At 55.2% G+C, this 26,839-nt stretch overlaps 2 protein-coding genes and 1 non-coding gene across 17 annotated transcripts; 1 reads left to right on the top strand and 2 right to left on the bottom strand.

The window, feature by feature from the left end:
- Nucleotides 1–418: 418 nt before the first annotated feature.
- RPL22 (ribosomal protein L22) lies at nt 419–17,712 on the bottom strand. 3 transcript variants are annotated; one of them, XM_067018647.1, is made up of 4 exons: nt 17,482–17,712; nt 4,828–4,932; nt 2,855–2,979; nt 419–620 (listed from the first exon to the last, which is right to left on the bottom strand). In XM_067018647.1, the coding sequence occupies exons 1-4, from the start codon at nt 17,515–17,517 to the stop codon at nt 476–478; spliced, it is 411 nt and encodes a 136-aa protein (XP_066874748.1). In that variant the 5' UTR covers nt 17,518–17,712; the 3' UTR covers nt 419–475. The 3 variants fall into 3 exon arrangements, with proteins under 3 accessions (XP_066874748.1, XP_066874745.1, XP_058895641.1); XM_067018644.1 differs by lacking the exon at nt 17,482–17,712 and adding an exon at nt 7,347–7,424; XM_059039658.2 differs by lacking the exon at nt 17,482–17,712 and adding an exon at nt 6,709–6,781.
- On the top strand, nt 13,017–26,806 carry RNF207 (ring finger protein 207). 13 transcript variants are annotated; one of them, XM_059039430.2, is made up of 17 exons: nt 13,021–13,292; nt 13,946–14,078; nt 15,310–15,454; nt 15,560–15,641; nt 15,718–15,793; nt 15,872–15,997; nt 16,445–16,491; nt 16,763–16,835; nt 16,902–16,970; nt 17,492–17,560; nt 17,645–17,742; nt 18,424–18,610; nt 18,783–18,968; nt 19,149–19,200; nt 19,521–19,638; nt 24,236–24,316; nt 25,947–26,806. In XM_059039430.2, exons 1-17 carry the CDS (start codon nt 13,102–13,104, stop codon nt 26,113–26,115), a joined length of 1,902 nt encoding a protein of 633 aa, XP_058895413.1. In that variant the 5' UTR covers nt 13,021–13,101; the 3' UTR covers nt 26,116–26,806. The 13 variants fall into 13 exon arrangements, with proteins under 13 accessions (XP_066874724.1, XP_066874689.1, XP_066874711.1 ...); XM_067018588.1 differs by having other exon boundaries at nt 13,020–13,292; nt 17,492–17,742; nt 18,412–18,664; nt 19,452–19,638; XM_067018610.1 differs by having other exon boundaries at nt 13,020–13,292; nt 15,310–15,641.
- Nucleotides 20,643–20,714, bottom strand: TRNAG-CCC (transfer RNA glycine (anticodon CCC)). Its single transcript has one exon. It is a non-coding gene; the product is annotated as a tRNA-Gly (tRNA).
- Nucleotides 26,807–26,839: the final 33 nt, after the last annotated feature.

Below are 26,839 nucleotides of genomic sequence, written 5' to 3'. Positions count from 1 at the left end.
TGAAAAGACAAATGCCCCCAAAGCCTGCATTTTACCAACAATGCCACTTTCCCCAAAAAAGAACCTCAGAACCACATCACTGGATCTGCTTTCAGTGGATCACGAGTTCCCACATTTGCATTCCTCAATCTTTGAGCAAAGTACCAGACGAACCTGACCCACCCCTTTTTGTGTAAAATAGTGACTAACTGAACTCACACCTCTGCAGCCCTCATCCACCCGTTCAATGTCAAACAGTAGTCAGTTCCCTTGAAGGAGACTTACCCGTTTTGGTATTTCTACCAAAAGAATTGAAATTTTCAAGCAGAAAAAAAAATTTAATTACAAGTAAGTCAGTGGCAGCCCAAGTGAAGCCCTTTTACTATGATTTCCAATTTTCTGTTCAATCCACACTGCAGAGATACAAGGAAAGCCACCATTTTGTTTCCTAAATTTTATTTAAGAATTCATACAAAATACTCCAGATAACTGAGTTTCAATCCTCATCTTCCTCCTCTTCTTCATCTTGATTAATCTGGAAGTAACGTAATTCGTAACTTTCTTTGCTGTTAGCAACTACGCGTAACCAATCACGGAGATTATTCTTCTTCAAATATTTTTTGGTGAGATATTTCAAATACCTGCAGAGAAAGAACACTTCAGAACCGCACCAGATACAAGGACTTCTCTTACATTCTGAAACACTAACTTTTATGAAACCCCTGCATTCAAAGTTATTACAATTCAAGGTGTTTTCCCATGGTTCAAAAATGGCAAAGATAGGCAAATATTACACCCAGCCAACGCTCTAAGGAGAATAAACATCAATCACATTTCATCTAACCTGGACATAAAAATGAGAACAGATTTAGATGGGACTGCTGTCCATCAAACAGTAGCCCTCACCGAGAAAATGGTTTTTAGCGACCACTAGGGGAAGAGATCAAGGTAGTAATTTGGCAATTAAGCACCCCATCTCAGTACCTTGTATTGAGAAACCGCCGGATTTCCAATGCGCTCCAAGTACTTCACCTCACTGACTGAAACCTGCCATTGAGGTTGCTGGGCCGTGTGACACACACGCACACGCACACACGCACACACACTCACTCACTCCTGCTGCGCGACACTCATCCCCCAACGCTCCCCGCCCCCCGCCGCAACCGCCCTGACTGCCACTCGGCAGTGAGGGCACTTGGCCTCTAGTCCATCCACCCAGCAGGTGCCTCGGCCCGAGCGAGCCTGCACAGCGCCGTCAGCAAACTCTGTTCACCTAAAGGCAGCGACGCCTCTTGTGCTCAAAAGAAAGCCTGCAATCCTGTCTTCTCTCAGCTGTCTGTTTATGAGGCCCTGAGGTTAACCTATTCTGCCATCTTCCCAAAGCCATAAAGAGGAATAGAATGCCCAGCAAACCCACCACTGGGCAAATTAACCTTTCCAGACCTCAGATTCGCCCTCTGTAAAATAGGACTCATGATACTTCGCATCTCTTCAGACTGGTACAAGGACTAAATGAGATGCGTGGGCAAACTGTGGCACTTTAGCCAGGACCCAAATATTAACAAACCAACAAACTCAACACCTCCAAGAAATGAACACTGTTCAACTGTCTTACTTACGCCAACAAAGCAATCTTCACAAAGATGTGAAGATCTCAGTTCAATTCTACCCACTTTTCCCTACATAAAAATAAATCAGTTTGTTAGTTTCATCTAAAAAGTATTCTTTTCCATTTATTATTTCTACTATATTGTACTCAGGTGAGGTGGTTAATTCAAACGTTTAGGCGGCGTATTTTCCCAGCAGAATGTTGGGGGAGGCCGGGCTAGGAGAGCTCCCCTGAGAGCTCCGCAGAAGCCCAGTGGGGTGGGTGTTAAGCACACCCTGGAGGCCCTCCAGCTGCCCCATCTCTCACTCGATATCAAACTGCCTTCTGCACAACTGAAATAACACAGTCGGGCAGAACAGGAGTCGTTCACTTAGCTTTAAAGTCATCTCTTGCCTGTTTTAGTTAAAAATGGAAGCAAAGGGGAATTCCCTGACGGTCCACTGGTTGGGACTCGGTGCTTTCACTGCCAAAGGTGCTGGTTCAATCTGTGGCCGGGGAACTAAGATCCCGCAAGCCGCACAGCACGGCCAATAAATATTAACTGATTAATTAATTAAACCCTATTCTTTACATAAATAGATAAAAGCAAAGGCTTAACTATAATCAACTTGTCCTAACGCTTCAAACTTCCCACTGTTTGATTCAGTTTGATTAAACCCTCCTCAGAATTAGGCGCCAGGCTCTGGGCTACAGGAGCTATAGCTATAAACACATCCAATTCCTTAGCGACTTGTCACGTGTTTCTAACCTCACTCTCAAAACAAAAGACATAAATATAGCAGGGCAAGTGAACATCATGATGTCTCCAACTTAAAAAAACTGACCCACAGGAATTAACAGAGTGGCTTCAGTCTAAACTGAGATTTCAGATCCCTCACCTAATTACAGTAGCATTTATGGGGGGGGGGACGGACAAAAAAACCCATAAAATTAAAAACGAAAGCTCTTCAACGTCATCTAGAGGCAAAGGAAGCAATACCTTCACTTTTAAGAACACAGTCTAAGCAAGTCCGAGCATCTTACTGCTTGAAATACTTTAGCCTGTGAAAAGCAAAACTGTAAAAAACTACTAAGAGTTGAATATTTTTAACTACCATAACATTCATCCATTCATTCACCACCCTGTTACACTGGACACTGCTCCAGAGGTTCACAGAGGTAACCACAGGGCAGATTACTCAAGGTGGAGTAACATTCCCGACCAAGGTGGGGGTGGGAACCGTAGTGCCAGGACGCAGGCAAGAAATGCTCATCTCTTTCCCATACCTTTTGGAAAAAGGCACCTCGGAAGTTACAGTGATCTTGCTTTTGCTTCTTTCGATTGTTACAACACCTCCTCCGAGATTCCCAGCTTTTCCATTCACTTTGATTCTTTCCTGAAGAAACTGCTCCTGTAGAAATCATCAAATTGACCAGTTCACCCATCTCATTTTCTTTAAACTCCTAACTCTAAGCAAATACAGTTCATTAAATGTCCAATCTTAGGAAAAGGAAAAAAAACCTTTGGCAAAGGATCTGAAATCCAGCACCAGCAATTAGAAGATGGTACTATCCAACTGTTCACATATGTAACTGAAAACATCCTAGCATGAACATACGTGACTGCTCCCACACATGGTCAACGAGCCTCTACGCCATGGAAGGCTCTGAGCCCTGGGTCACGGGAAATAGTCATGAAACCAAACCCAGGCCCAAACTTCCAAGATACAGGCAACCAAAGTGACGAGCAACGTCTGGACCACTGTCCTCTGTGTGGTAAGAGGAAACAGGTCTTCAATCCAGCAGAAGAACAAAAACATACGGTGACCAGAACGATTACAGACCTGCTGAGGGGCCACGGGCACCATCACCCAACAGCAGAAGGGACGGTGGCCTAGGAGCCCAGAGATGGGCTCTGGGCAAACCCCGTGGAAGCCCGGGCTGGTCATTCACTTGCATGGGTTTCAGGAGTCTCTGACCAAAACGGAGGACTCTTTTGGTTTTCTTGCTATCGCAGCGAGATATGAAGTCCCGTCACCTCCCAACAGCCTCTATTTTAAAACTCCAATCCACAGTATGTTAACTGGCGACCGGGGGCGGGGGGGGGGGGGGGATATTAGGTCAGAAATCCTGACCTTTGCATCTCAGACTCATAAATGACTCGTGTTTTCTATCCTCAGGAGACGTCCAGAAGGAAGACAGTCACATACACAGATGAGTACAGAGGGAGGAAGGGACAAGGGAATGTCAGAACAGGGCCATCCCAGACACAAACTGGAAGAAGCCACAAGTTATGAGGGACAAGAGGCCACGGAGAAAAGCAAGAAGTCACTGGCTGGAGAAGGAACTACGGAGTTAAGTGAAGGACTTCTTGCAGGACAGGCCAGGACACAAAAGGCATCTACAAGAGGGCAGTGAACTACAGGTTACCCGAATTCCACACTTTGTTAGGTAGTGGCTGTAAACCAAACTTTTAATTTTTTTATTTGAAAATTATTCTTGTTGCAATATTTATCTTGCAATAGTTGACCTTCTGGAGACTGAAGAGAAAATGTCAATTTAGGGTTCTGCACAGTATGTCTGAATCCCCCCAAGCTTGGCTACTGGAGAGGAAAACAGTAAAATGCCAAAACCAAGTGCAGAGTCAAAAATGTGGCAATGAGGTTAATTTTTCTAGACTTATGTGAAATAGAGGGGGTACTGGGGAATGGGGCCAACATGAGGGTAAAAAATCAGTACAGAGCAAGGCCTGAAAAAAAACCAAGCTGCAATTACAAATCAGCAAGCAGGATATTTTCACATAAACACTGAAGCTCTGACGCTTAATAAAATAGAAAACTCAAGGAGATGCTGCCATCTGTCCAAGGCCCCAGAGCCAAGCATCAGGCCCAGGTCACAGGCACCCCCTTGGCCCTGAGGGTCAGGGCCCACAGCTTACAGTTAAACACACCCAAGTGAAAAGGTTTGCCCGTTTCCTAGTAAATTTTAAGTAAAATCATTTTTGGAAACTGAAGGAGAAGATGATGGGGCAGTTCTCTGGCACTGACGTGCTGGAGTGCATCTCCTTTACTCCTCACAACTGCTACACAGGAAAGCAAGGGTTAGAAACAGAACTAGACAAAGCTCCAGCCAGGGTCAAACAGCAGAGCCAGAACAGCAGAGTAGCCAGGGCCAGCCAGCAAACATGCTCCAGGAGGTCTTCTCAGCAACAACTCAAAGGGTTCACTACTGCCCAGGGTGGCATCAAGGGTGTAACTTACAAAATTGGCCGCATCCATGATTCCATCTTCTACAGGATGGGTACAGTCAAGAGTAAACTTCAGGACCTGCTTCTTTTTTTTGCCCCCCTTCACCACAAGCTTTTTCTAAGAAAAGTATACAAATGATAACAGAGATGAAGGCATAACCAGTCCCGCCCACAAAAAAAAAAAAAACTCAACAAAAGCAAAACTACTAGAATCGTAAAGGTACACGCAAATGCAAAAACCACGAAACTGTTCCCCTGCAAAGGCGCCAACAGTGGAGGCCGGATAACACTCCAGATGCTGCTCTACAAACCTGAGGTCATGCCCTCTTGAAGAGGAAATCATTCTAGCACTCCTGACCCATGTACACTTTCCAGCCGCCCCAATTTCTATGAGCATGAAGGTCTGTTAGCTTATGAACTACAATAAAATGAACATCTCCTCTTATTTACCCTAAAATTTCCAAAATAAAGTTAAAGAAATACTCATTCGTTTTCTTCAAGGATTATGACACAGGCATGCACATGCCTTGCAGACCAAAAACAATTTTACTCTGCAATAAATTCGTATCCTAACTTTCCAGACTCGGGTCCTGATCCAGTTTAGCCGTTTTCCCTTCGTCCTGTCTCATCTACCTTCTCAGAACAGCGACCAGAACCACACATCCTAGCAGCCCACCCAACCCCAGCTGGGACAAGGGTAAAGCTAAAACTTAGGTTCTAATTATAACATTACTGGCGACAATTTCTGGCCTTTTGACTGATTTAATCTAGCACTTTCAAACCACTAGTTTAACTACAAGGTCCCAGCCTCTTCACTCTCAGAAAAAACCTTGTATGATTCTTCTCCGTCTACAAGTGTAACACCGTAAGAGCATTTGGACAACCTACTTACCCGCACTTGCACTTGAAAAAGCCTTTCAGAATCTACAAAGACCTTTCCAAGAACCCATCTTACCTATCTTCATGTCTCAATAAACTTCACCTAAAACCTGTATTAACTGGGTCAATTTTTCAAACATTTAGCTTTCAACAAGTTACTTCCCCCCCCCCAACATGTCTTCCTAGCAACAATCAAAAGGGCAGCTTTAAAAATCTAGCCCCGGAAATATACAATCAGCAAATAAAAGACCTGCCGGCAATGGTCTCCACACCTCCCACCTTGGTTTTAAACCAAAAGCATACAAACGCCTAGAAGCCTTACAAGCCCACCCAGGCAGAAAAATGGAGAGGAGCCGAAAATGTTCACAAGGGCGTCCCAGCAAACGAGGATAGGAAAACTTCCTCCCAGTAACCTGGAAGGAGAACGATCTGCAGCCAGAGCGACATGAGGGCGCCGCGCGAGGGCCCAGTCCCAGCCTGGCTGACAGAGAATGAACCGGGCCCTCACCCGACACCTAAAAGGGGCTGTAGAGCTGCACCCTGAAGATCTAACTGCCTCCGCAGACGCGAAAGCCTCCTCTAACCCGGGCCTCCCTCTGAAAACAGGCCGGCCAGGCCACCTTCCGTGGCCCTTTCCACTGATCACCGAGGGCGCCGGGTCCCCTCCTTCCCCGCCTTCCGCCCAGGTAGCGAGGCCCAGGCCTCGGCTGCCTCACGCCGGCCGGGCTCCAAGGGCCGCTGACCGACCCAGGCTGCAGTCTCAGGCCCCCAGCTCCCCGCTGGCCGCGGCCCCCGAGAGACCCGGGTCTGCCCCTCACGACTCGGGCCGCGGCCTCATCCTCCGCCCACAACGTGCGGGGCCTGGCGGCCGCCTCAGCCTACTCCGCCCGGCCTGCTAGCCCGGCTCCGGCAGGATGCTGCAGAGAGCTGTGCACCGCTAGCCAGGCAGGGGCCGGGCCGGCGAGGCCCACGTGCCTCTCCCCAGAGCCGAGGCCTCACACGGAGCCATACTAACCACGGGCGCCATCGCCGCAGCGGAGGCAGAAAAGGAGTTGGGTGAACTACGCAGACGCAAAGAGCACGCAGCGCGCAGAGCACGCAGGGCTCAGGCCGTACCAATCGCTCTGCCACGCCCCACGGTCGCCACCATCTCGCCGTTCTGTACGCTCGGGGAGCGATTTCTTTGGCCTGAATGCAAAACCTGTCCTCTCACCCGTCCGGAGGATTGTAGGGGGAGGGAGGCCGGGTGGCCTGTCCCACTGCAAAGGATCAGAGCGGGGAGCCATACTAGACTAGCCCAAAGAGAAATAAAGGGCTTCGCTCTACTTTTGAAAGTCTGCGAAAGAAAAAAATATAAGGAAATTCAATAAACCGTAAATTACCAGCTACTGGGATGGGAGTCGAACTCACTAACTTGGGGAGGTGAGGCCTAATTTGGGGTCCTAATGCCCGAGAGCCCTTGGCTTCTTCCTACCTAAAGCGCCCAGCCTGGAAGCCGGTGCCGGGGGTGGGGGGCAGGGGGGATGTCTCCCTGCGCTAACCCTCTTTGCTGCAGTCGGGTACACTCTCCACCGCCTCAAGTTCCAGCCGCTCACACTCGGGTCATCACCTCCTAGCCGGCGCTCCCCAAACTGGCATATAGACAGGAATCACCTGGGAATCCCGTAAAAATGCAGATTCCAATTCAATGGGTTTCAGTGGCCTGAGATTCTGCATTACTCAAAGCTCCCAGGAGATGCTGCTGCCGCCGGTCCAGGAGCCAAAGTTGAGTGAGTGGCAAAGGTCTTCATTCCCAGACCTACAGTCCATGGACTGGACCACTTTCACCCACTCTCCCCCCGTCGTGTCCTTACCAGTTACAATCACTCACTTGCACACACACCCCCCCCCCCAGTCCCTGTGTGCCCTGTACTCACCTAGTAGAAGCCCAATCCTGGCTCACAGTGGTGGGGGAGGAAACTCCCCATGCTGTCTGGTCTAGGTTTACCCTCAGGCCTACTCTGCCAGTTGATCAAGTTCCAAACCCACCCTGCTGTTCTTTTTTTTTTTTTTTAATAAATGTACTTATTTCATTTATTTATGTTTGCGTTGGGTCTTTGTTGCTGCGCGTGGGCTTTCTCTAGTTGCGGCGAGCGGGGGTTACTCTTTGTTGTGGCATGCGGGCTTCTCATTGTCGTGGCTTCTCTTGTTGCAGAGCACGGGCTCTAGGCACACGGGCTTCCGTAGTTGTGGCACGCGGGCTCAGTAGCTGTGGCTCGCGGGCTCAGTAGTTGTGGCTCGCAGGCTCTAGAGCTCAGGCTCAGTAGTTGTGGCGCGCGGGCTTAGTCGCTCTGCGGCATGTGGGATCTTCCTGGACCAGGGCTCGAACCCGTGTCCCATGCATTGGCAGGAGGATTCCTCACCACTGCACCACCAAGGAAGCCCCCACCCTGCTGCACTTGACTGCAAACCACGTTTCTGCTTTGCCACCTGCAACCTGGTCGGGTTCCTTCAATGGGGGCCTAGAGGGGAGACTGCAGGATGGAGAAAGAAAGGACTTCTCCCTGTTTGCTTCCTACTTGTTCCTGTTCTGTTGGTGTCACCTACTCCTGCTTCTTCATCCTGGTAGCAACAGTTGGAACATTCCAGAAACAGCAGTTGAATACGGTTTGCAGTTATTCCAACTCTTGTAGAACCAGCCTCATTTTCTTCTCCCCAGAAACCCCAGCCCCAGCTGAGCAGCACCCCCTTTCTCAGGTATCAGCTTCCTGGGCCCTGTTCTTTAAGTGTCTCCATTTTAGTAAGACCACCCTATAGGAGTGGTAGCCACTTCCTGCAGTTACTACTGATCTTTTTTTTTAAATATTTATTTATTTGGGCTGCGCCAGATCTTAGTTGAGGTACACGGGCTCATAGTTGCGGCATGCGGTCTTCTTAGTTGCAGCATGTGGACTTCTTAGTTGCGGCATGCATGTGGGATCTACTTCCCCAATCAGGGGTTGAACCCAGGCCCTCTGCATTGGGAGCGCGGAGTCAAGTCTTGGAACCTAGTTGACAATCCTTAGTTTGCTTCCTCCCGAGTGACATCTCTCCTAACTCTGAGCAAGCCTAGGGACTGCCTAACAATCTTCTAAGTGATTGTTTTCACACCTCTGGTCAGAATGCCACCTCCTCGCCCCAAAACCTCCCTCTCAGCTGATGACTTCCATTGCTCTTTTTTTGAAAACATAGAAGCAATCCAAAGAGAGTTTTCAGACACACCTGCCTCCACGTCTACCCATCCAGCAACAGCTTTACCCAACTCTGCCTTTCCTCCTGTTACTGTGGAAGAAGCATCCTTGCCCCCATCTGAGGTCAACCCAACACTAGGGCATTCATCGGGCATACTTCCGCCTACTTGAAGACGTCACCCCAACAGTGCTTGCCCCCCACCCCGTGAAATCATCAATGTATCCTTTCTTCTGGATTTTTTTCCATCAGCACTCAACCATTCTTTAACATCTCCCATCCTGGGACTTACTTGGTAGCGTAGTGGTTAAGAATCCGCCTGCCAATGCAGGGCACATGGGTTCGATCCCTGGTCCAGGAAGATCCCACATGCCGCAGAGCAACAAAGCCCATGGGCTACAACTACTGAGCCTGCACTCTAGAGACCGCAAGCCACAACTGCTGAGCCCGCGAGCCACAAATACTGAGCCTGTGTGCTGCAACTACCGAAGCCCACAGCCCTAGAGCCCATGCTCCACAACAAGAAAAGCCACCGCAATGAGAAGCCCGTGCACCGCAACAAAGAGTAGCCACACAACTAGTTGTGGTAGCCTGCTCACCACAACTAGAGAAAGCCCGCGCAAGCAACGATGACTCAATGCAGCCAAAAATTTTAAAATAAAATAAAATAAAGATAAAATCCCCCATCTTAAAACAGAAAAAGCAATCTCTCAACCCCCAACATTCCCGGTCACTTACCACCCCTTTTGTCTCCTCTCTACTATGGACTGAATGTTTGTGTCCGCCCATATTCATAGTTGAAACCTTAGTCTCCAAAGGGATGGTATTTGGAGGTGAGTCCTTTGGGAAGTAATTAGATTTATTAGCGATCGTGAGGGTGGGGTTCCATGATGGGACTGGTGCCTTTCTAAGGGAAAGAAGACACATGAGATCTCTCTTGCCACGTAAGCCACAGGGAGAAAGCAGCCGACAACAAGCCAGGAAGAAGGCCCTCCCCAGGAGCCAGAGCCGTTTGCACCTGCTCTTAGGCTTCCAGCCTCCAGAACTGTGAGAAATTTCTGTTGTTTACGCCGCCCTGTGATATTTTTCTTACAGCAGCCTGAACTAAGACTATCTCTTTAACCAATTTTTTTTTATGAAGCTCGAAGCTTCTTTTTTTTTTTAATGGAAATGCATTTCTTTTATTTATTTATTTATTTTACTTTACTTTTGGCTGTTTTGGGTCTTCGTTTCTGTGCGAGGGCTTTCTCTAGTTGTGGCAAGCGGGCTACCACAACTAGTTGGAAGCCCTGGGCTTCCAAGCCCTTCATCGCCGTGCCCGGGCCTCTCACTGTCGCGGCCTCCCTTGTTGCGGAGCACGGGCTCCAGACGCGCAGGCTCAGTAGTTGTGGCGCACGGGCCTAGTTGCTCCGCGGCATGTGGGATCCTCCCAGACCAGGGCCCGAACCTGTGTGCCTTGCATTAGCAGGCAGATTCTCAACCACTGTGCCACCAGGGAAGCCCTCTTTAACCAATTTTCTTGGAAGTTTCCTCTGCGTGCTGTCTGCAATTTCTCTCCTCCCATTTCCTGTTGAACCCACTCTGGTGAGGCTTTTGCCCCCCGCCTCCCCAGCCACTAGGACAGCTCTCATCAAGGTCACTGGTGATGTCCCCCTGCTAAGCACTGGGGTCGGGTCCTGGTCCTCCTCTTCCTGCTTCTGTTAGCATCGGACACCACAGGTCACTCCCTCCTCCTTGCTGACCCTTCTTCCCTGGGCCCCCAGGACCACAGGCTCTCCTGGTTCTCCTCCCGCCTCACTGGCTGCTCCTTCTCCGTGTCCTTGCTTCTCCCTCCTCCTCCCGGGACTTGAAGAGCCACAGGGCACAGAGCTCCTCTCATCTTCATCTGCACTTGACCTTTGGCATGCCCCAGACTCATATCCTTAAATACAGCTCCCCGGGTCTGTGTGTGCAGCCTCCATCCTGGACTCCTGACTTCTCTAGACTAGAGGGTCAAGGTGACCACCCTCACCCCCAAGAAACCCCTCTCACCTCTCCACCCTTTGCCCCGACTCTCTATCCCCAGCCTCACCCCCAGCCTGTGTCCCTTCATCTCCACCCACATTGGTCTTTCTTTCCTTCCTCTAAATTTATTCCAACTTCTGCGACCTTGTACTTGCTGTTGCCTCCGCTTCTTTTTTTAAGATTTTTTTTAAGTCTTTATTAAGACTTAAGACAATATTGCTTCTAGCCAAAAGTAAAATAGATAATTTTTTTTTAAGTTATAAAAAACAATCTTGGGGCTTCCCTGGTGGCGCAGTGGTGGAGAGTCCACCTGCCGATGCAGGGGACACGGGTTCGTGCCCCGGTCCGGGAGGATCCCACATGCCGTGGAGCGGCTGGGCCCGTGAGTCATGGCCACTGAGCCCGCACGTCCGGAGCCTGTGCTCCGCAACGGGAGAGGCTGCAACCGTGAGAGGCCCGTGTACCGCAAAAAAAAAAAAAAAAGAAAAAGAAAAGAAAAACAATCTTACTAACTAGAAAAAACTAGGAGATAATATTCCAGCTGATTTTTTAAAAATTTTCTTTATTTATTTTTGGCTGCGTTGGGTCTTCGTTACTGCACGCGGGCTTTCTCTAGTTGTGGTGAGCGGGGGCTACTCTTCGTTGCGGTGCACGGGCTTCTCATCACGGTGGCTTCTCTTGTTGCGGAGCATGGGCTCTAGGGCTTGCGGGCTTCAGTAGCTGTGGCTCATGGGCTCAGTAGCTGTGGCTCGCGGGCTCAGTAGTTGTGGCTTGCGGGCTCTAGAGTGCAGGCTCAGTAGTTGTGGCCCATGGGCTTTGTTGCTCTGCGGCATGTGGGATCTTCCTGGACCAGGGATCGAACCCGTGTGCCCTGCATTGGCAGGCGGATTCTTAACCACTGTGGCACCAAGGAAGTCCCTGATTAGTAAGATTTTATTGAGCGCCCTCTATGGGTCAGGCTGTGGGCCTAACTCTGATTTCAAGAGGGACCGCTACAGGGGCCGCTTTCCCGGAGCTCAGGGTGACATGTGCAGAGAAGGCGGGCATGCTGGAGAAAATGACACTGGGTGAAACAAGCACTTGCCAGGCTAAGCAGGGCAGAGGGGGCCCAGCTGGAAAGGCTCAGAGCTTCCCTCTATCACTCTCCCACCCAAACCTACCTTGGGAACTCGCTGATGATGGGCCTGGGGCCTTAATTATTTTGGAAGCTTAGGATGTGCGTTTCACTTCACTGAAGTCTCACCTCATCACCGGGCGGCTGCCCTGTTCTACCCCAGCTCTGAGGCTCTGAGACGTCAGAAACTTGGGCGAGAGACCCAACCTGCCAAAGGCAGCCCTGGGCTTCCAAGGCCTCTCACATGCTCTCCCAAGAACTGGAGTGTCTGCGGGAGGGAGGGGCGGCGGCTGCTCTCGGGCGCCCTCGACTACCCGTCGAGGAAATGGGGCCGCGCGGACCCACTCCAGTCCCGGCCCAAGTCCGACCGCACAGAGCCGGCCTAGCCAGCGGGGCCGTAGCCCCCTGAGGAGCCCGCGGCCAGGGTCCTCGGGCCCCGCTCTGCGCGGCGCTCCCGCGTCCCCGGGCGCCCTCACCGCGGGCGGGGTCCAGTCCGAACCTCGAACCCTCGCCCGGCGGGGTCCCTTCCAGCCGCGCGTTGCCGCCTCTCCTCCTCCGGGCGAGGGGAGCCGCGGCCGCGGCCGTAACCGGAGGCCTGGGTCACAGCGGCGGCGGGCGCCGAGATGCGTCCAGGTTTTCGGCGCGAGGCAGCCGGCGCCAGCCTCGGGAAGGTGGACGGGGGCACCGCGCGCGAGCCTGGGGGCGCCTGGCGCGGACGGGGTGGCGGCTGCGGGTCGCCCAGAGGACACCGGGAGGGAATTCCTGGGGTGGGGGTGCGGGGGCGGCGGGCGGAGGAGGCCCGCGGAGGCTGGGCGTGGCTGGGTCGGAGGCGCCGACTGACCTTCCAGGGCTGCCGTGGTGAGGCGGGGAGGGCGGCGGCACCGGGTCCGGCCCCTCCGCGCGCCTCCGGCCCGCTCTCCCCGCGCCCGGCGCTCCAGCCCCCAGCCCCGGGCCCTCGCTGCCCCCCGCTCCACGGCCGCTGGACGCCGCGCGTGGTGCAGCGGGCCAGGTAGCGGGGAGGGAGGCGGCGCCGGGGCAGAGGGGCCGCGGGCGCCCCGCCGCCCTCCCGCGCTGCGCCCCAAGATGTCGGGAGCTATCTTTGCGCCCCTGGAGGGCCCGGGCGCCCTGGACGCGGCGAGCGGCCCCCCGCTCGTGTGCCCGCTGTGCCGCGCGCAGTACGAGCACCCCTGCCTGCTGGACTGCTTCCACGACTTCTGCGCCGGCTGCCTGCGCGGCCGCACCGCCGACGGCCGCCTCACCTGCCCGCTGTGCCAGTGAGTGCCTCGAGCCCCGGAAGACGGGAGGCTGGCCGCGCTGGGCTGGGACCTAGGTGCTGGGAGGGCAAGGCTCCGACTCCCTGTGGAGACGGCTGGGAGAGGCTGCCCGAAGCCTGCACCCCTCCGCCAGAGAACGTGAAGGCTCCAGCCCATTTTACAGATGGGGTAACTGAGACCTGGGCTTATGGCCCAAGGCCTCCCACTGAAAGTCAGGGGGCAAGGGCAGGCTAGAGTGCGCGTGCTGTCGGATTCAGTGCTGCTGGAGTAGGGGGTCTCAGCTCAGCGTCTGGACACTCCCAGTAACTCACTCGGGGGGTCCTGAAGTCTTCAGTCAACACAAGCAGGTTATGTTGGCTCAAGTTACCCGGGGTGGCCCTAAATTTGCCCATTGCCGTGAGAGGGGGTTGAGGGGAGCCTTCTGCCTATGACACCCTGAGTCGCCAACCCCATCCCAAGATTCCCCTAGGACTGGAAAGGGACGGGGTCAGAGAGCACGCACTGGCTGAGATATTTATAGACATCAGGCCTGCGGGCATCCCACCTCCTGCCGCCCTATTTTTAGTTCCAGCCTGGAATGTATGGAGTCGGAAGGGGGTAGGGAGCCTTAGGGAAGGGGCCTCTGGATCTTGATGGCTGGAGCTTCTCCGCAGACACCAGACGGTGGTGAAGGGCCCCAGCGGGCTGCCTCCGGTGGATCGGCTGTTGCAGTTCCTGGTGGACAGCTCAGGGGATGGTATGGAGGTGGTGCGCTGTGCCAACTGCGACCAGGAGTGCGGCAAGCAGGCAGGGGCGCCTGGGGGTGGGGTGGGGAGCGGAGGGTGCCAGGCTGCACCGTCCTGACGCTTGCAGTGTGCGCGTGTCATCAGAGGCTCACCCGTCGGGGCGTTCTCCAACGCCTCTCTAAGGCACCCTGTATCCAGAACGTGGGCCCCATTTTACTGGCGTGGAGACTGAGGTCCAAAACAACTGCCTTCGGCCAACACCAAGATAGTTGCAGGAGTTAAGGCTGTTTCGACGTGGGGGGAGCTTAGTGGTCCCCAGCTCAGAACACAGTTGTGAATTGGAACAGGAAAGGGCATGCCAGGGCACAGGCCAGCCCTCTAGGGTCTGCTGCTACCTGGGTAGCTGTGAGCAGCTATCAACAGCCCAAGGGGAAGTGAGGACGTTGTGTCGTTGGGGAGGGGTGATCCTGAAAGACCAGGAAGCAGAGGCCAGGCTTCAGGCTGTACTGGGAAGGGCACGCGAGACTCTCTCTGGCCTGTGGGGGCCGGACCAGGTATTCCAAATCCCAGGAGGATGTCCCTGCAGGAGCAAGAGGTCCGGGAGGGCGGGCAAGTTCTAGAATATGTGCTATGCGGAAGTACAGAGATAACCAGCAGGAGGTGAGGGGCTGGAGGTAGGGAGAGCGTGGGGAGGAAATGGCCTTGAGTGCCAACGTAGGAAGTTGGAGGTCTGTGCTTTCATAGCCATTGCTGGGGTCAGTGCCCTGGACTCTCAGCCCTGGGGAAGGGCACCTGCAGGTCTTGACTCCTTTTCCCCTCCCAGCCAAGTTCCCACTCCAGATGGCCGGTGGGGGCACCCATGTGGCTACTATTGAGGGTGCCAAGGGGGGGGGCTTCACACACACACACACACACACACACACACACACACACACACACACACACACAGGCGTACACATACGTTTTTGTTAGAGGTGAAATGTTTTGCAAATGCAGTGCCTGCCCTCCCCACAACCCCATGTAACCCCCTCCGCAAGACCGTCCTGGGTAGCTGCCCCTTACTGGACCTACCTACCTACTCTCTGAGCCTCAATATTCTCGTCTGTAAACTGGGTACGTGAGAGCGCTGCGCGTTGGGGTTACACGAAAGGGCTGCATGTGACCGCGCGCCTGCCCCAGGTTGGGGCCAAGACACACAGCCGCGACGTGCGGAGGCTGCAGTTCCCTCGCGGGCTGTGAGCGGGATCAGGCTCCCAGTTCACGGGCGGGTTGAGCCCGAGCTCTGTCCGCAGGACGCAGAGACCACGTACTTCTGCAACACGTGCGGGCAGCCGCTGTGCGCGCGCTGCCGCGACGAGACGCACCGGGCACGCATGTTCGCGCGCCACGACATCGTGGCCTTGGGCCAGCGCAGCCGCGACGTGCTCCAGAAGTGCAGTGAGTGCGGCGTGCCGGATGGGGACCAACGCTGGGCGGGGATGGGGGCGGGCACCGGCCGGAGCCCTCACCGCCGCCGTCGCCCCACCCCCACCCCCGCCGCAGCACTGCACGCCGAGCCCTACATCATGTTCTCCACCGACAAGAAGTCGCTGCTGTGCATCCGCTGCTTCCGGGACATGCAGGGGTGGGTAGAGGGCGCGGGAGGTGAGGGGGCTGGAGGGTGTGGCCCGGAGCGGGGCTCATCCGCGGGCTCCCCGTAGGCAGAGCCGGGCTCACTGCGTGGATCTCGAGTCGGCGTACGTGCAAGGCTGCGAGCGGCTGCAGCAGGCGATGCTGGTGAGCGCCGGGTGCCCGGCGCGCCGGGGCGGGGGTTGGGAACGCGTGCCCACAAGGCTGAGGCCGCCTTGTCCCCAGGCGGTGAAGGCCCTGCAGACCGCCACACGGGAGGCCATCGCACTGCTGCAGGCGATGGTGGACGAGGTGCGACGCAGCGCGGCGGATGAGGAGGCCGCCATCCACGCCCTCTTCGGCAGCATGCAGGTGAGGGGGAGGGGGGCCTAGACAGCCACAGGCTGAGCACCCTTATCAGCCATGACCGGTGCCCGGGACACAGGGCAGGCCCCTCCCCCCCGGGGCCCTTGTGGCGTTCCCAGTGTAGCAGGCCAGCAGGCCCTGAGCTACTTTCAGAAGTTACTTAATCGTAGTTGCCAGGAGAGTTCTAGAGGTAGAGCACGGGCCTGCCCCGGGCTGGCGCTGGTGGTGAGAGGGGGTCAGGGAAGACTTCCCGCAGGAGGTGACATTTCAGGTGAGGGCACCAGGGCTCTCAGGCAGTGAGATGCGAGAAGGAGGTGGCTCGGGCAGCAGGGCTGGTGGGCTGGAGAGAGCCAGCCTTGAGCAGCTGTGTGGCTGGGGCCCAGGGGACTGGGAGAGCGCTGGGAGGTGGCAGGGCCGAGTTTGCCCAATCAGGAGCAGACCTTCCCCCCCCAGGACAAACTGGCAGAGAGGAAGGCGCTGCTGCTGCAGGCTGTGCAGAGGTGAGTGGTGGCGGGCTCTCCATCCCCTGCCCCTGGACCTCCTCCAGACACCTGTCTCATAGCCTGGGCCTGGGTAGGCCCCGGCCCACCCTGGAGAGCAAGACATCCAGGTGTCTACCGGTGAGGAGGAAAGCTCAGGGCTCAGGGAAGGGGTGCCAAGGAAGGATGCACAAAGCTGGTGGGGAGATGGAACCACCCAGTTCTGAGCCCGCCCCCAAGCGGGGGTGGGCAGCCCTCCCCTTGGAGATGAGGCTGCCTGCTCCTCCCCCAGCCAGTATGAAGAAAAGGACAAGGCCTTCAAGGAGCAGCTCTCCCATCTGGCTACTCTGCTGCCCACCCTGCAGGTAAGGGGAGCCGGGGGCGCAGGGCCGGGCACCCAGCCCAGGCACTGAGCAGTGTCCCTCTCGCAGGTCCACCTGGTCATCTGCTCTTCCTTTCTCAGCTTGGCCAACAAGGCTGAGTTCCTGGACCTGGGCTATGTGAGTGCCCACAGCCTCTGGGTCTCCCCCCCTCCCCACCAGGAACCCACCCTGCACACCAGAGCCCCCCACCTCAGGGCTGGGCAGCCTGTTACCTGGAGGCTGGACCAGGGGGTCTTTGGGTGGCCCCCTCTTCCACACCATCATCTACAAAACATTTAGGGGCTCGCTGAACCCCTTTTAAGAGGACAGCAGGGAATTCCCTGGCGGTCCAATGGTTAGGACTCCACCCCCGTTCAATCCCTGGTGGTCGGGGGAACTAAGATCCCGCAAGCCCCGCAAAGCGCGGCCACAAAATAAATTTAAAAATAAGAGGACAGCAAAGCCTGGAGGGGAGCATAAGCCTCCTCCCCGAAAGTGCAGAGTATCTACTGGAGTCCAGACCCCCCAGTCTTTCCTGTGGATTTGGGGGCAGGGGCGGTGTGGAAGGACTGGATGGCAGGTGAAGTCCTAAAGACGGACGCGCCCTCGGGTCCTCCCGCCTCCCTGTCCCCCCCACGCCCCCACCCACCTGAGCGCAGGAGCTGGTGGAGAGGCTGCAGGGCATCGTCACGCGGCCACATCGCCTACGGCCCGCACAGAGCAGCAAGGTGGGCGGGGCCGCGGGGTGCGCCGGGCCGGGGGCGGAGGCCCGCGGGCTATGGAGCTGCCTCACGAGCTCGTCCGCCCCCCAGATCGCCAGCGACCACCGCGCCGAGTTCGCGCGCTGCCTGGAGCCGCTGCTGCTGCTGGGCCCGCGCCGGGCGGCGGGTGCCGGGGGCGGTACCAGCACGTGAGCCGCAGGGGCGCCGGGACCGGGAAGGGGGTGCGGGCACACGGTCCCCGGTGGGGTGGGGGCCGCCCTGGATCGGGAGCCCGTGGCTGACCTGGGGTGGAGTCAGGCCAGGGGTGAACAGAGGGCCTCAGGGGCTCCCCCAGCCGCTGCCGCCGCCGCCGCCGCCGCCGCCCCCGGACTGGGGTGTCTAAGCCCTGAAAGGAAGCGGTAGCTTAGGGTGGGGCCTGGGTCTCCAGAAGCCGCAGGGGGTCTGACTTCCGCGCGGGGGGGGGGGGGCGGGGCCCAGTCTAGAGAGCCGGAGACCCCCGGGGGAGTTAGGAGAGATGCCTAAGCTGGATATGTCTGCTAAGAGCTCCAGGGCCCCAGGCAAGGGATCCTGGGCATGGAGCCAAATTTGCAAGGTCGAGTGTGTGGGGGTGAACGTACCGTGTGAGGACATGCTGGGGGACTCTTCTGCACATCGGCATCACCCTCAGGATTCTAAAAAATACCCTGCTGATGTCATTGGTCTCGGGTGTACACATTGGTCTCGGGTGCATCAGGTTTTTTCAGAGCTCCTGCGTGGTTGTGGGGTGCAGCCTGGGGTGAGAGGGCTGAGAATGCTCTGGGAGGCTGGGGGAAGGGAAGACCCTCTGGACCCCCCCCCCACGTCTACATCCACACTAGTTCTCTCCCCAGGCTAGCAGGGGGCTCGGGCCCCAAGGTGCTGATGGGGCCCAGCTGCCCCTCCCCCGTGGGAAAGATGTTGGGGTCACCGGTCCAAAAGCCCACGCTGCACCGGTCCATCAGCACCAAGGTGCTGTTGGCAGAGGGCGACGATTCACCCTTCACGGAACACTGCCGCCACTTTGAGAACGCCTACCGGGTGAGGGGGCCAGGGACCTGCCAGCTGGGAAAGGCCCCACCCCTTCTCACCAAGGTGCAGTGGCCAAATCTAGCCCTGGCCACCTGGCCTGCAAGCCGTCCCTCCACCGAGGCCCCCCACAGTGCACCCAGCCTGCAGGAAACACAGGCGCTCACGGGGTCTCTCCCCCCAGCGCCTGCAGGCAGAGATGCAGAACCTGAAGGACCAGGTACAGGAGCTGCACCGGGACCTCACCAAGCACCACTCCCTCATCAAGGCCGAGATCATGGGTGATATCCTGCACAAGTCCCTGCAGGTGGACACACAGATCGCCTTGGAGTATGCTTCCGTGGAGGGCATGAGAGCCGTCTTCCAGGAGGTAGCCCTTCCCGAGGAGGCCCTCGTGTGGCGGGCTCTGGAACCTGGGCCTTTGCTGCCTGGAACCGCGTGAACTGGCTGGGAGTGCCCTGTGGCTCTGAGTGGCTAGAGGACAGACAAGCCGCCAAGGGAAATTCCAACTCACGGCCACATGCAATATCCAACTTACTTTCTCTTTCAGATTTGGGAAGAATCCTACGAGCGTGTGGCTAATGAGCAGGAGATTTATGAAGGTCCTGGGCGGCCGCCGGGCGCACCCCTGTCCTGGAGCTAATCCACATGCTTTCAGGGGCAGGAAGCCAGTTTCCCACTAACCAGATATGAACCCCCGTGCTCTTCCCCCTAGCTCTTGACTTTGCCTCACAGCTGCTAACTGGCCCCCAGATGATATATCTGAGATCAGGATTCAGTAAGTAGGATGCCTTCACGAGTCTTACCTCACTCTTTAATTAGAGGTAATCGCTGAAATAGTTGGGTTATTTAGATGGTTCAAGACTGGAGAGTAAGAATTTGAAGCCAACAAGACCTAATGCTCTGGCCTGGGCCCCCACAGCCCAGCTCCATGACCTTCTCCAGCTGAAGCAGGAGAACGCCTACCTGACCACCATCACCAAGCAGATCACGCCGTACGTCCGCTCCATTGCCAAGGTGAAGGAGCGACTAGAGCCCAGGTGAGACCAGGGAGTATTCCGGGGGAACCAAGACACTTCAGAATGTGCGTAGGAAAGGAGCCACACCCCTGGAAGAGCCGCTTTCAGGGAAGTCAGTGGGCCGGGTCATGAAGGTTTAATCAGGGCATCTGGCAGGACCAGATGCTGGACATCTGCCAAAACACAGACTGAGCGGGCTGCTGTGAGTTTCTGCTTTTAGGCGCACAATTGCCCATCTCTTTACACCTTGGGGGTGTAATGAGGGTCCTCAGCTGATCCAGACAGCAGGACACAGAGGAAAGAGCTTCCCTAGTACATGGTTAAGCCAAGTCTAGATAGGAACCTGGACCAGGCTCTCAGCACCATACTTGGGCACTGGAGGTGTTACAGTGGCAGAGGATGTTTGGTGGCAGGTCCTCAATGTGCCTGCCTCTCAAGCCTGAGCCCCAGAGTGGCTGCCCTGTAGGGCTGATACACAGTGGTCAACCCAGCCTCTCCCTCCACCACCCTCCAGGGGACTCCATTTGCCTCACTCCAAAGTGAGATCTCCTGACTCCCGTATGACACATGTCCTCTTTCAGGGTTTGGTGGAGCCCATCCCCCAAGCAGCTCCTTGAGAAAGGGTACAGAGAACGGACATGTTTTGAACAGCATAAGGCTGCAATATCTTTATTCTGCCTTTGCACTCGACTGATAGTTTTGCTGGGTATTGAATTCTAGATGGAAATTCTAAATTGGAAATGATTCTTCTTCAAAGGCATCACTCTGTTGTCTTCTAGCTTCCAAGGTCGTCTTTGAGAAGTTTGAAGGCATTCTGATTCCTAATCCTTATAATGTGACCCACTTATTCTCCTTATTTATTTATTTATTTTAATATTTATTCATTTATTTATTTCGGCTGTGCCGGGTCTTAGTTGCGGCACGTGGGATCTTTAGCTGCGGCATGCAGGATCTTTAGTTGCGGCATGCGGAGTTCTTAGTTGCAGTATGTGAACTCTTTGTTGCAGCGTGCATGCGGGATCTAGTTCCCCAACCAGGGATTGAACCTGGGCCCCCTGCATTGGGAGCACAGCGTCTTACCACTGGACCACTGGGGAAGTCCCCACTTATTCTCTCTTCAGAAGCTTGTGGAATCTTCTCTGCTCCCAGTGTTCTGAAATTTCACATTGGTGAGGGTCTAGTTCCATCCATTGGGTACCGGTGGGTCCTTTCCATCTGGAAATTCATGTCCTTGTTCGGGCATATTTCTTCTTGAACTGGTTAGTTGATTTTCTCCACTTTTTCTCTTTCTGGAAGTCTTATTGGGTATTGGCCTTCTGGGGCTGGCCCTCTGATTCACCATCTCTTCTCCGTCTTGTTTTCCACCTCTTCATCTTTTTGCTCTACTTTCTGGGAGATTTCCTCTCTTATCTTCTGACTCTTCTATTTAGTTCTTCCATTTTTGAAGGAAATTTCCAAGAGCTCTTTTAAATGTTTTTAATTGTTTTTCATTTCCAAAGAGCTGTTTTTGGTACCCTGACTGCTCTTGTTACACAGCATTCTGTTGTTTCATGGACAGACTATCTTAACCCTTTGGGGGCTGATAGATGTTTTTTTGCTTTTGTTTTTTTTTTTAAGTTTCCTTCTCCCTGAAGTCTGTTTCCTCCAAGTTACTTTTTGTTTATTTAGGTTTCCACCTTCCCCGTTAAAGGCTTTTCTCAGCTGTCAGGAAATCTCGGATTACCTGTTCAAGTTAGGAGTTGGGGTGGAGGAGAGCAGGCTGGAAGCTCTGAGCACATGGGCGGTGCTGCGGTGTAAGCGATCTGGGTGGGCAGCGGTTTTTCTTTTGCTTTATCTTACTTTTGATGCCCCAATGTCAGTTCTAGATCTTTGCCCAGTTTCCTTCCTGGAAGGTCACTGTGCGGAGTCTCTGTATGCACAGCTGATTTTCTGTCTTTCAGTAGTTCTCACGGTGTGTCGCATCCTCTCAGAGACTAACCCTTCAGTATTGGGGGTGGGGGCAGCGGTTCGGAGGTAGGGATCTTGACCTTCATCCTCCTATTTCAGTCCCACCCTGCCACTTGCAGAGGCATCGGGGCTGCCCGTTCCTGGGTCCCCTGAGGATTCTGTGGTGGGAACTGGTCGGGCCTCGGCCGCTCAGGTCTGCTGAATTAGTGACCATTGTCTACGTGCTCTCCAGTTCCAAAATTTTGCTATTATCCTTTCCTGCTGCCAACCTGGAGAGGTTTTTTCCCCCCTAATTGTTTTGGTCCCTTTACTACTTTTAATGAGTTTGGAATTAAGAGTGTGTGTGTGTGCAATTGCTGTATTAATCCAGAACTGCCAAGCCACCTTTATTTATTTATTTATTTTTTGCGGTACGCGGGCCTCTCGCTGTTACGGCCTCTCCCGTTGCGGAGCACAGGCTCTGGACACGCAGGCTCAGCGGCCACGGCTCACAGGCTCAGCCGCTCCGCGCGCAGCATGTGGGATCCTCCCGGACCGGGGAACGAACCCGTGTCCCCTGCATCGGCAGGTGGACTCTCAACCACTGCGCCACCAAGGAAGCCCCCCAAGCCACCTCTAAAGTGACTATTTTAACACGTCACACTGAGAGGTTGCACTCATGCCTTTTGCAGAATTTTGATCAAATCCCTGTCCAGCCAGGACTAGTTACAGTGTCCTCCTAAGCTGACATTTACTAAGCAGTTGACTCCAGATGCTGTGTGATTCCATTTATAAAACCTCAAAACCAGGCAGAACTAACCTCTGGTGTTAGCAGTTGACATTGGGATTATCCTGGGGGGGCCTCTGGGTGGAGGTGACACCCCGGTGCCGCCTACCCAGCCTGTTCACGCTGTGTGCCCGTTCTAGGCCGTGCTCTTACCATTGGCGTCCCTTCCCTTCTGTGTGCTCTGCTTCGGTGAGCAGCTGCCTTCAAGTAGGGTGCTCCTGCCTGCCCGCAAGGGGCAACACCCCGGCAGAGCCACATCTCTGTGGGGAAGGGGCATCCGTGGTTGGTGTCGGCAAAAGGAAAGCTTGGGCAGGAGCCCGGCTCCTGGGGGTTTGGGGCAAGCAGGGAGGCTGCCTCTCCCCTTCTTCATGGCACCACTTTCCAGGTATCTGGAGCTGCCCTCTGCTTCCTCCCCTCCCACTGCTGGCAACTCACACCAACCCCACCTACCATCAGCCACCTGTCGGCTACATCCCCTGGCCTCGGAGGGAGCAGCACTCGTGAGCCTGGCCTGTCTGTCACCTTCATCTCACTCTTCTTTTGCTGCTGAGACGCCCACCCCACACTCCCAGTTTGGTTTTCCTCCCGCCCCTCCGGCTGTTCCTTCTTCTTTTGTTTTTTTTTAAAGGGAAAGAGAACCTTTCTTACACTTTTATTTATTTTAATTTATCTTTATTTATTTATTTGGTTGCACCAGGTCTTAGTTGCGGCTCGCCAGCTGCTTAGTCGTGGCATACGAACTCTTAGTTGCGGCTGGCGTGGGGGATCCAGTTCCCTGACCAGGGATCGAACCCGGGCCCCCTGCATTGGGAGCGCAGAGTCGTAACCACTGGGCCACCGGGCAAGTCCCCCAGCTGTTCCTTCTTAGTCTCTTTGGCTTGGCTCTGCCTCTTTGGCTCAAGGCCCAAATGTCCGTTTTCCCCAGGGCTCAGCCCCAGGCATTCTTCTCAACCTACGCCCTCTCCTTAAGGGGCTTCACCCAGTCTCCTGGCTTTAAAACCCCGTGGTATTGCAGATGACCCCCCAATCCCCCTCCCCAGCACAGATCTGCCCAAGCTCTAGACTCCTCTCCAAGTGCCCCTTCCTGGGACAGTCTCCTCTTGGTGGTCTCAGGGCACCGCAAACCCCACAGTGGCCCCGAACTTGGTTTCCTCCCCCTCGAACATGCTGCTCCTGTTTCATCTCAGTGAAGGCATCACAGTCACCCAGGTGCTCAAGTAAAAAGCCCAGGACACTTGGATTCCTTTCTTTCCCTCATCCCTATTGCCAACCCCTCCTCAAGTCCTGTTGACTCAACTGTCCTGGTCCACCTGCCTTGTCTGCACCGTGACCCTGAATCCAAGGCGCCGTTGTCAAGCCCCACACCCTGGCCCCTCCAGCATGTCCCAGTCTGGTCTTTCTAAAGCCTGTCATGCTGGGGCCTGAAAGTCCTTTGGGGACCCTCTCTGCCCACCTCTGACCACGTCGGCCCCTCCCCACACCCCAGGCACAATGGCCTTTCAGTCCCGCGAAGAAGCGAGACTGGCCGCCACTTCCCTGCCTCTGCCTGGAATGTTCTTGCTTCGTCTTGTCCCATGGACCTCATCACCCAGCTCTCGGCTTGAACGTCAGCAGGGAGGCCTCCCCAAACCACCCCACTGAAAGCAGGTCTCCCTCACGGTCACTCTCCAACATCCGTCCCGCTGGGCCTCCTCCCCAACCTTGGCGTGTCTCTCCCGCAGAACGGGTCTCCCACAGGAGCAGGGCCCAGCCTCTCTCGTCCACTGCCGTGGCCCTGGCCCTCGGTAAATGTTTGAGGCCCAAAGTGTTTGCTCAGGTTTGGCGTGTGTGCAAGTGGGCCTCAGCACACGCAGCGGGCTGGCTCTGCTGCGCCCACATTCCTGGGAACTGCTTTCTCTCATGCAGGTTTCAGGCCCCTGTGGACGAACCGTCAGACCATCTACAAAACACGCATGATGATGGTGTGAACGGCGAGGCCCAGGCCAGGTAAAGTGAGTCTTTCCAACCTGAGCGGGCAAACGATTTAATCTCAGAGACAAATACAGGCGACAAAGACTGACCTCCGGTTTCCTTTTGGTCCCAACTTGCCACTGACCAGCTCTACGGCCTCAGCTGGGCCTCAGTGTGTAAAATACAGGGTCAGAGGGGTTCTTTTTGTTTGTTTGTTTTTTTGCGGTACGCGGGCCTCTCACTGCTGTGGCCTCTCCCGTTGCGGAGCACAGGCTCCGGACGCGCAGGCTCAGCGGCCACGGCTCACGGGCCCAGCCGCCCCGCGGCACGTGGGATCCTCCCGGACCGGGGCACGAACCCGCGTCCCCTGCATCGGCGGGCGGACTCTCAACTGCTGCGCCACCACGGAAGCCCCAGAGGGGTTCTTAAACTGGGCAGCGCCTTCAAACAAATGACCTCGTAGATGACAGATGTGACCTTGATAGACATGACGTGAGGTTTATAACTAGGGACAGCCATGGTTGCCGCCTGCCCAACCCACGCCTCTGAGAGCGCAGGCTCCTACACCACTGTGACTCGAGAAAAAGGGATCGAGGGTTATTTCTTCCTGTGAGAGGGCATTGCTACTCACTGGAGCCACAGTGTTTGCCAAAATAATTGCCAGAGGGAGAAAAGAATGTGCAATAACAGATGTGTCACCGTCACAGGCTGGTCTTTTCGTATTTCTCTGGGGTTGTAGAAGGTCAGAGCTAAAAGGGCCTGGGGTCGTTGAGAGGCCTGCTGCATCTAGAGCCACCACGGGGTTGGTGACAGAACAGAAAGCAGCCCTACCCTCCCAGGCACCATGCTTCAGGGGAGGGTCAATTCAAAGAGCAGGGTCACCGCAGGCCACTAAAATGGTCTGCACTGCTGATGTTTTGGCAACTAAAAGTCATCAGAAGTGAATAAGAATCCTTTAGGAGGGGCTTCCTTGGTGGCACAGTGGTTAAGAATCTGCGGCTTCCCTGGTGACACAGTGGTTGAGAGTCCGCCTGCTGATGCAGGGGACGCGGGTTCGTGCCCCAGTCCGGGAGGATCCCACATGCTGCGGAGCGGCTGGGCCCGTGAGCCATGGCCGCTGAGCCTGTGCGTCCGGAGCCTGTGCTCCGCAACGGGAGAGGCCACAACCGTGAGAGGCCGGCATACCGCAAAAAAAAAAAAAAAAAAAAGAGTCTGCCTGCCAGTGCAGGGGACACGGGTTCGAGCCCTGCTCTGGGAAGATCCCACATGCCGCGGAGCAACTAAGCCCGTGCGCCACAACTACTGAGCCTGAGCTCTAGAGCCCGCGAGCCACAGCTACCGAAGCCCGCGTGCGTAGAGCCTGTGTTCCGCAGCAAGAGAAGCCACCACAGTGAGAAGCCCGCGCACCACAACGAAGAGCAGCCCCCGCTCGCCACAACTGGAGAAAGCCAACGAAGACCCAATGCAGCCAAAAATAAATAAATTAATTAAATTATTATCTTTAACAAAAGAATCCTTTAGGAGATGCTGTAGTTAAGGTTCTGTCACCCCCTGGTGCCTTCCCGGAAGGCTTGCCATTCTGAAAGCCTCTGCCTGGGTGGATTTTGGTGCTGGGACACAGTGAGACAGGGGAGCAGAGAGGAGCTCACATTAACTGTTTCTTTAGGAACGACCCAGCGGGTGTCTCGGAGAGGAGAGAGAAGACCTCAGAGCCGAGAAACAGCCGGACCCTGAGCAGCCTCGCAGAAGAACCTCCACTGAAAAATAAAGATGCTCACAGACCCAAACCGAAAAACGGGGGTGACGTCCCCACGTGGAGGGAGCGCCCAGCTTAGCATGGGACTTGCTCCCGGAGGTCGGGCGTTCTGTCACGTGCACATCAAGGCTGGGATATTTAAGAAAAGCCCGTTCCCGTCACGATTTTCTGTTTAATGTGTAATAATCATGTATCAGCAGTAAAACCCAGACACTCTCTGCCAGGTCCCAGTTTCAGGTTCTTTGGCTCGAGCTAGACTTCGTGTTGCCCCGAATCTCGGCCCTCATCGAGGTGACTCGGGACGGCATCCCAGTCCGCGTGGAAAACGTTACATGAGTGAACATCCAGCCTGAAGCCCCCCACTCCCCCTGCACCTCCCTGGCGTCTGTGTGCTAGTCCCGTGAGCTCCCGTTGGGGTGGGGTGTGCACCCGTCTGAATTTCGGGGGATGAGGCTCGCCCACCGTGCAGCACCTGCCCTACCACAGAGGAATCCGGCTCCTCCTGAACCACAGCCCCACTGTTGACCGGGCGCCGCTGGAAAGTTCCACCCCGCTAATCTGAGCGCTGACTCAGCATAGGGGAAAAAAAACCCTGGCTCCAGCTTTTCTCACCGTAGGGCCAGGGCTGAGCGCATAAAGCAACGCAGTAGCACCTGGTGGCCTGCGTGGCGGGAGGTGGGCTCCGTCAGGACTTCCCCACCTCTGTCCCCGCCTGCTGTCCCTCTCCTGTGTTCACCTTCTATTGATATTAAAGCACGATTCGCCAGCAACTTTGCTCTAGTGGTTTTCCACTGCTAGTGTTT

Source organism: Kogia breviceps, chromosome 1 (genome assembly GCF_026419965.1).
Source record: "Kogia breviceps isolate mKogBre1 chromosome 1, mKogBre1 haplotype 1, whole genome shotgun sequence".
NCBI lineage: Eukaryota > Metazoa > Chordata > Mammalia > Artiodactyla > Physeteridae > Kogia > Kogia breviceps.
This window is presented reverse-complemented; position numbering and strand designations above follow the sequence as displayed.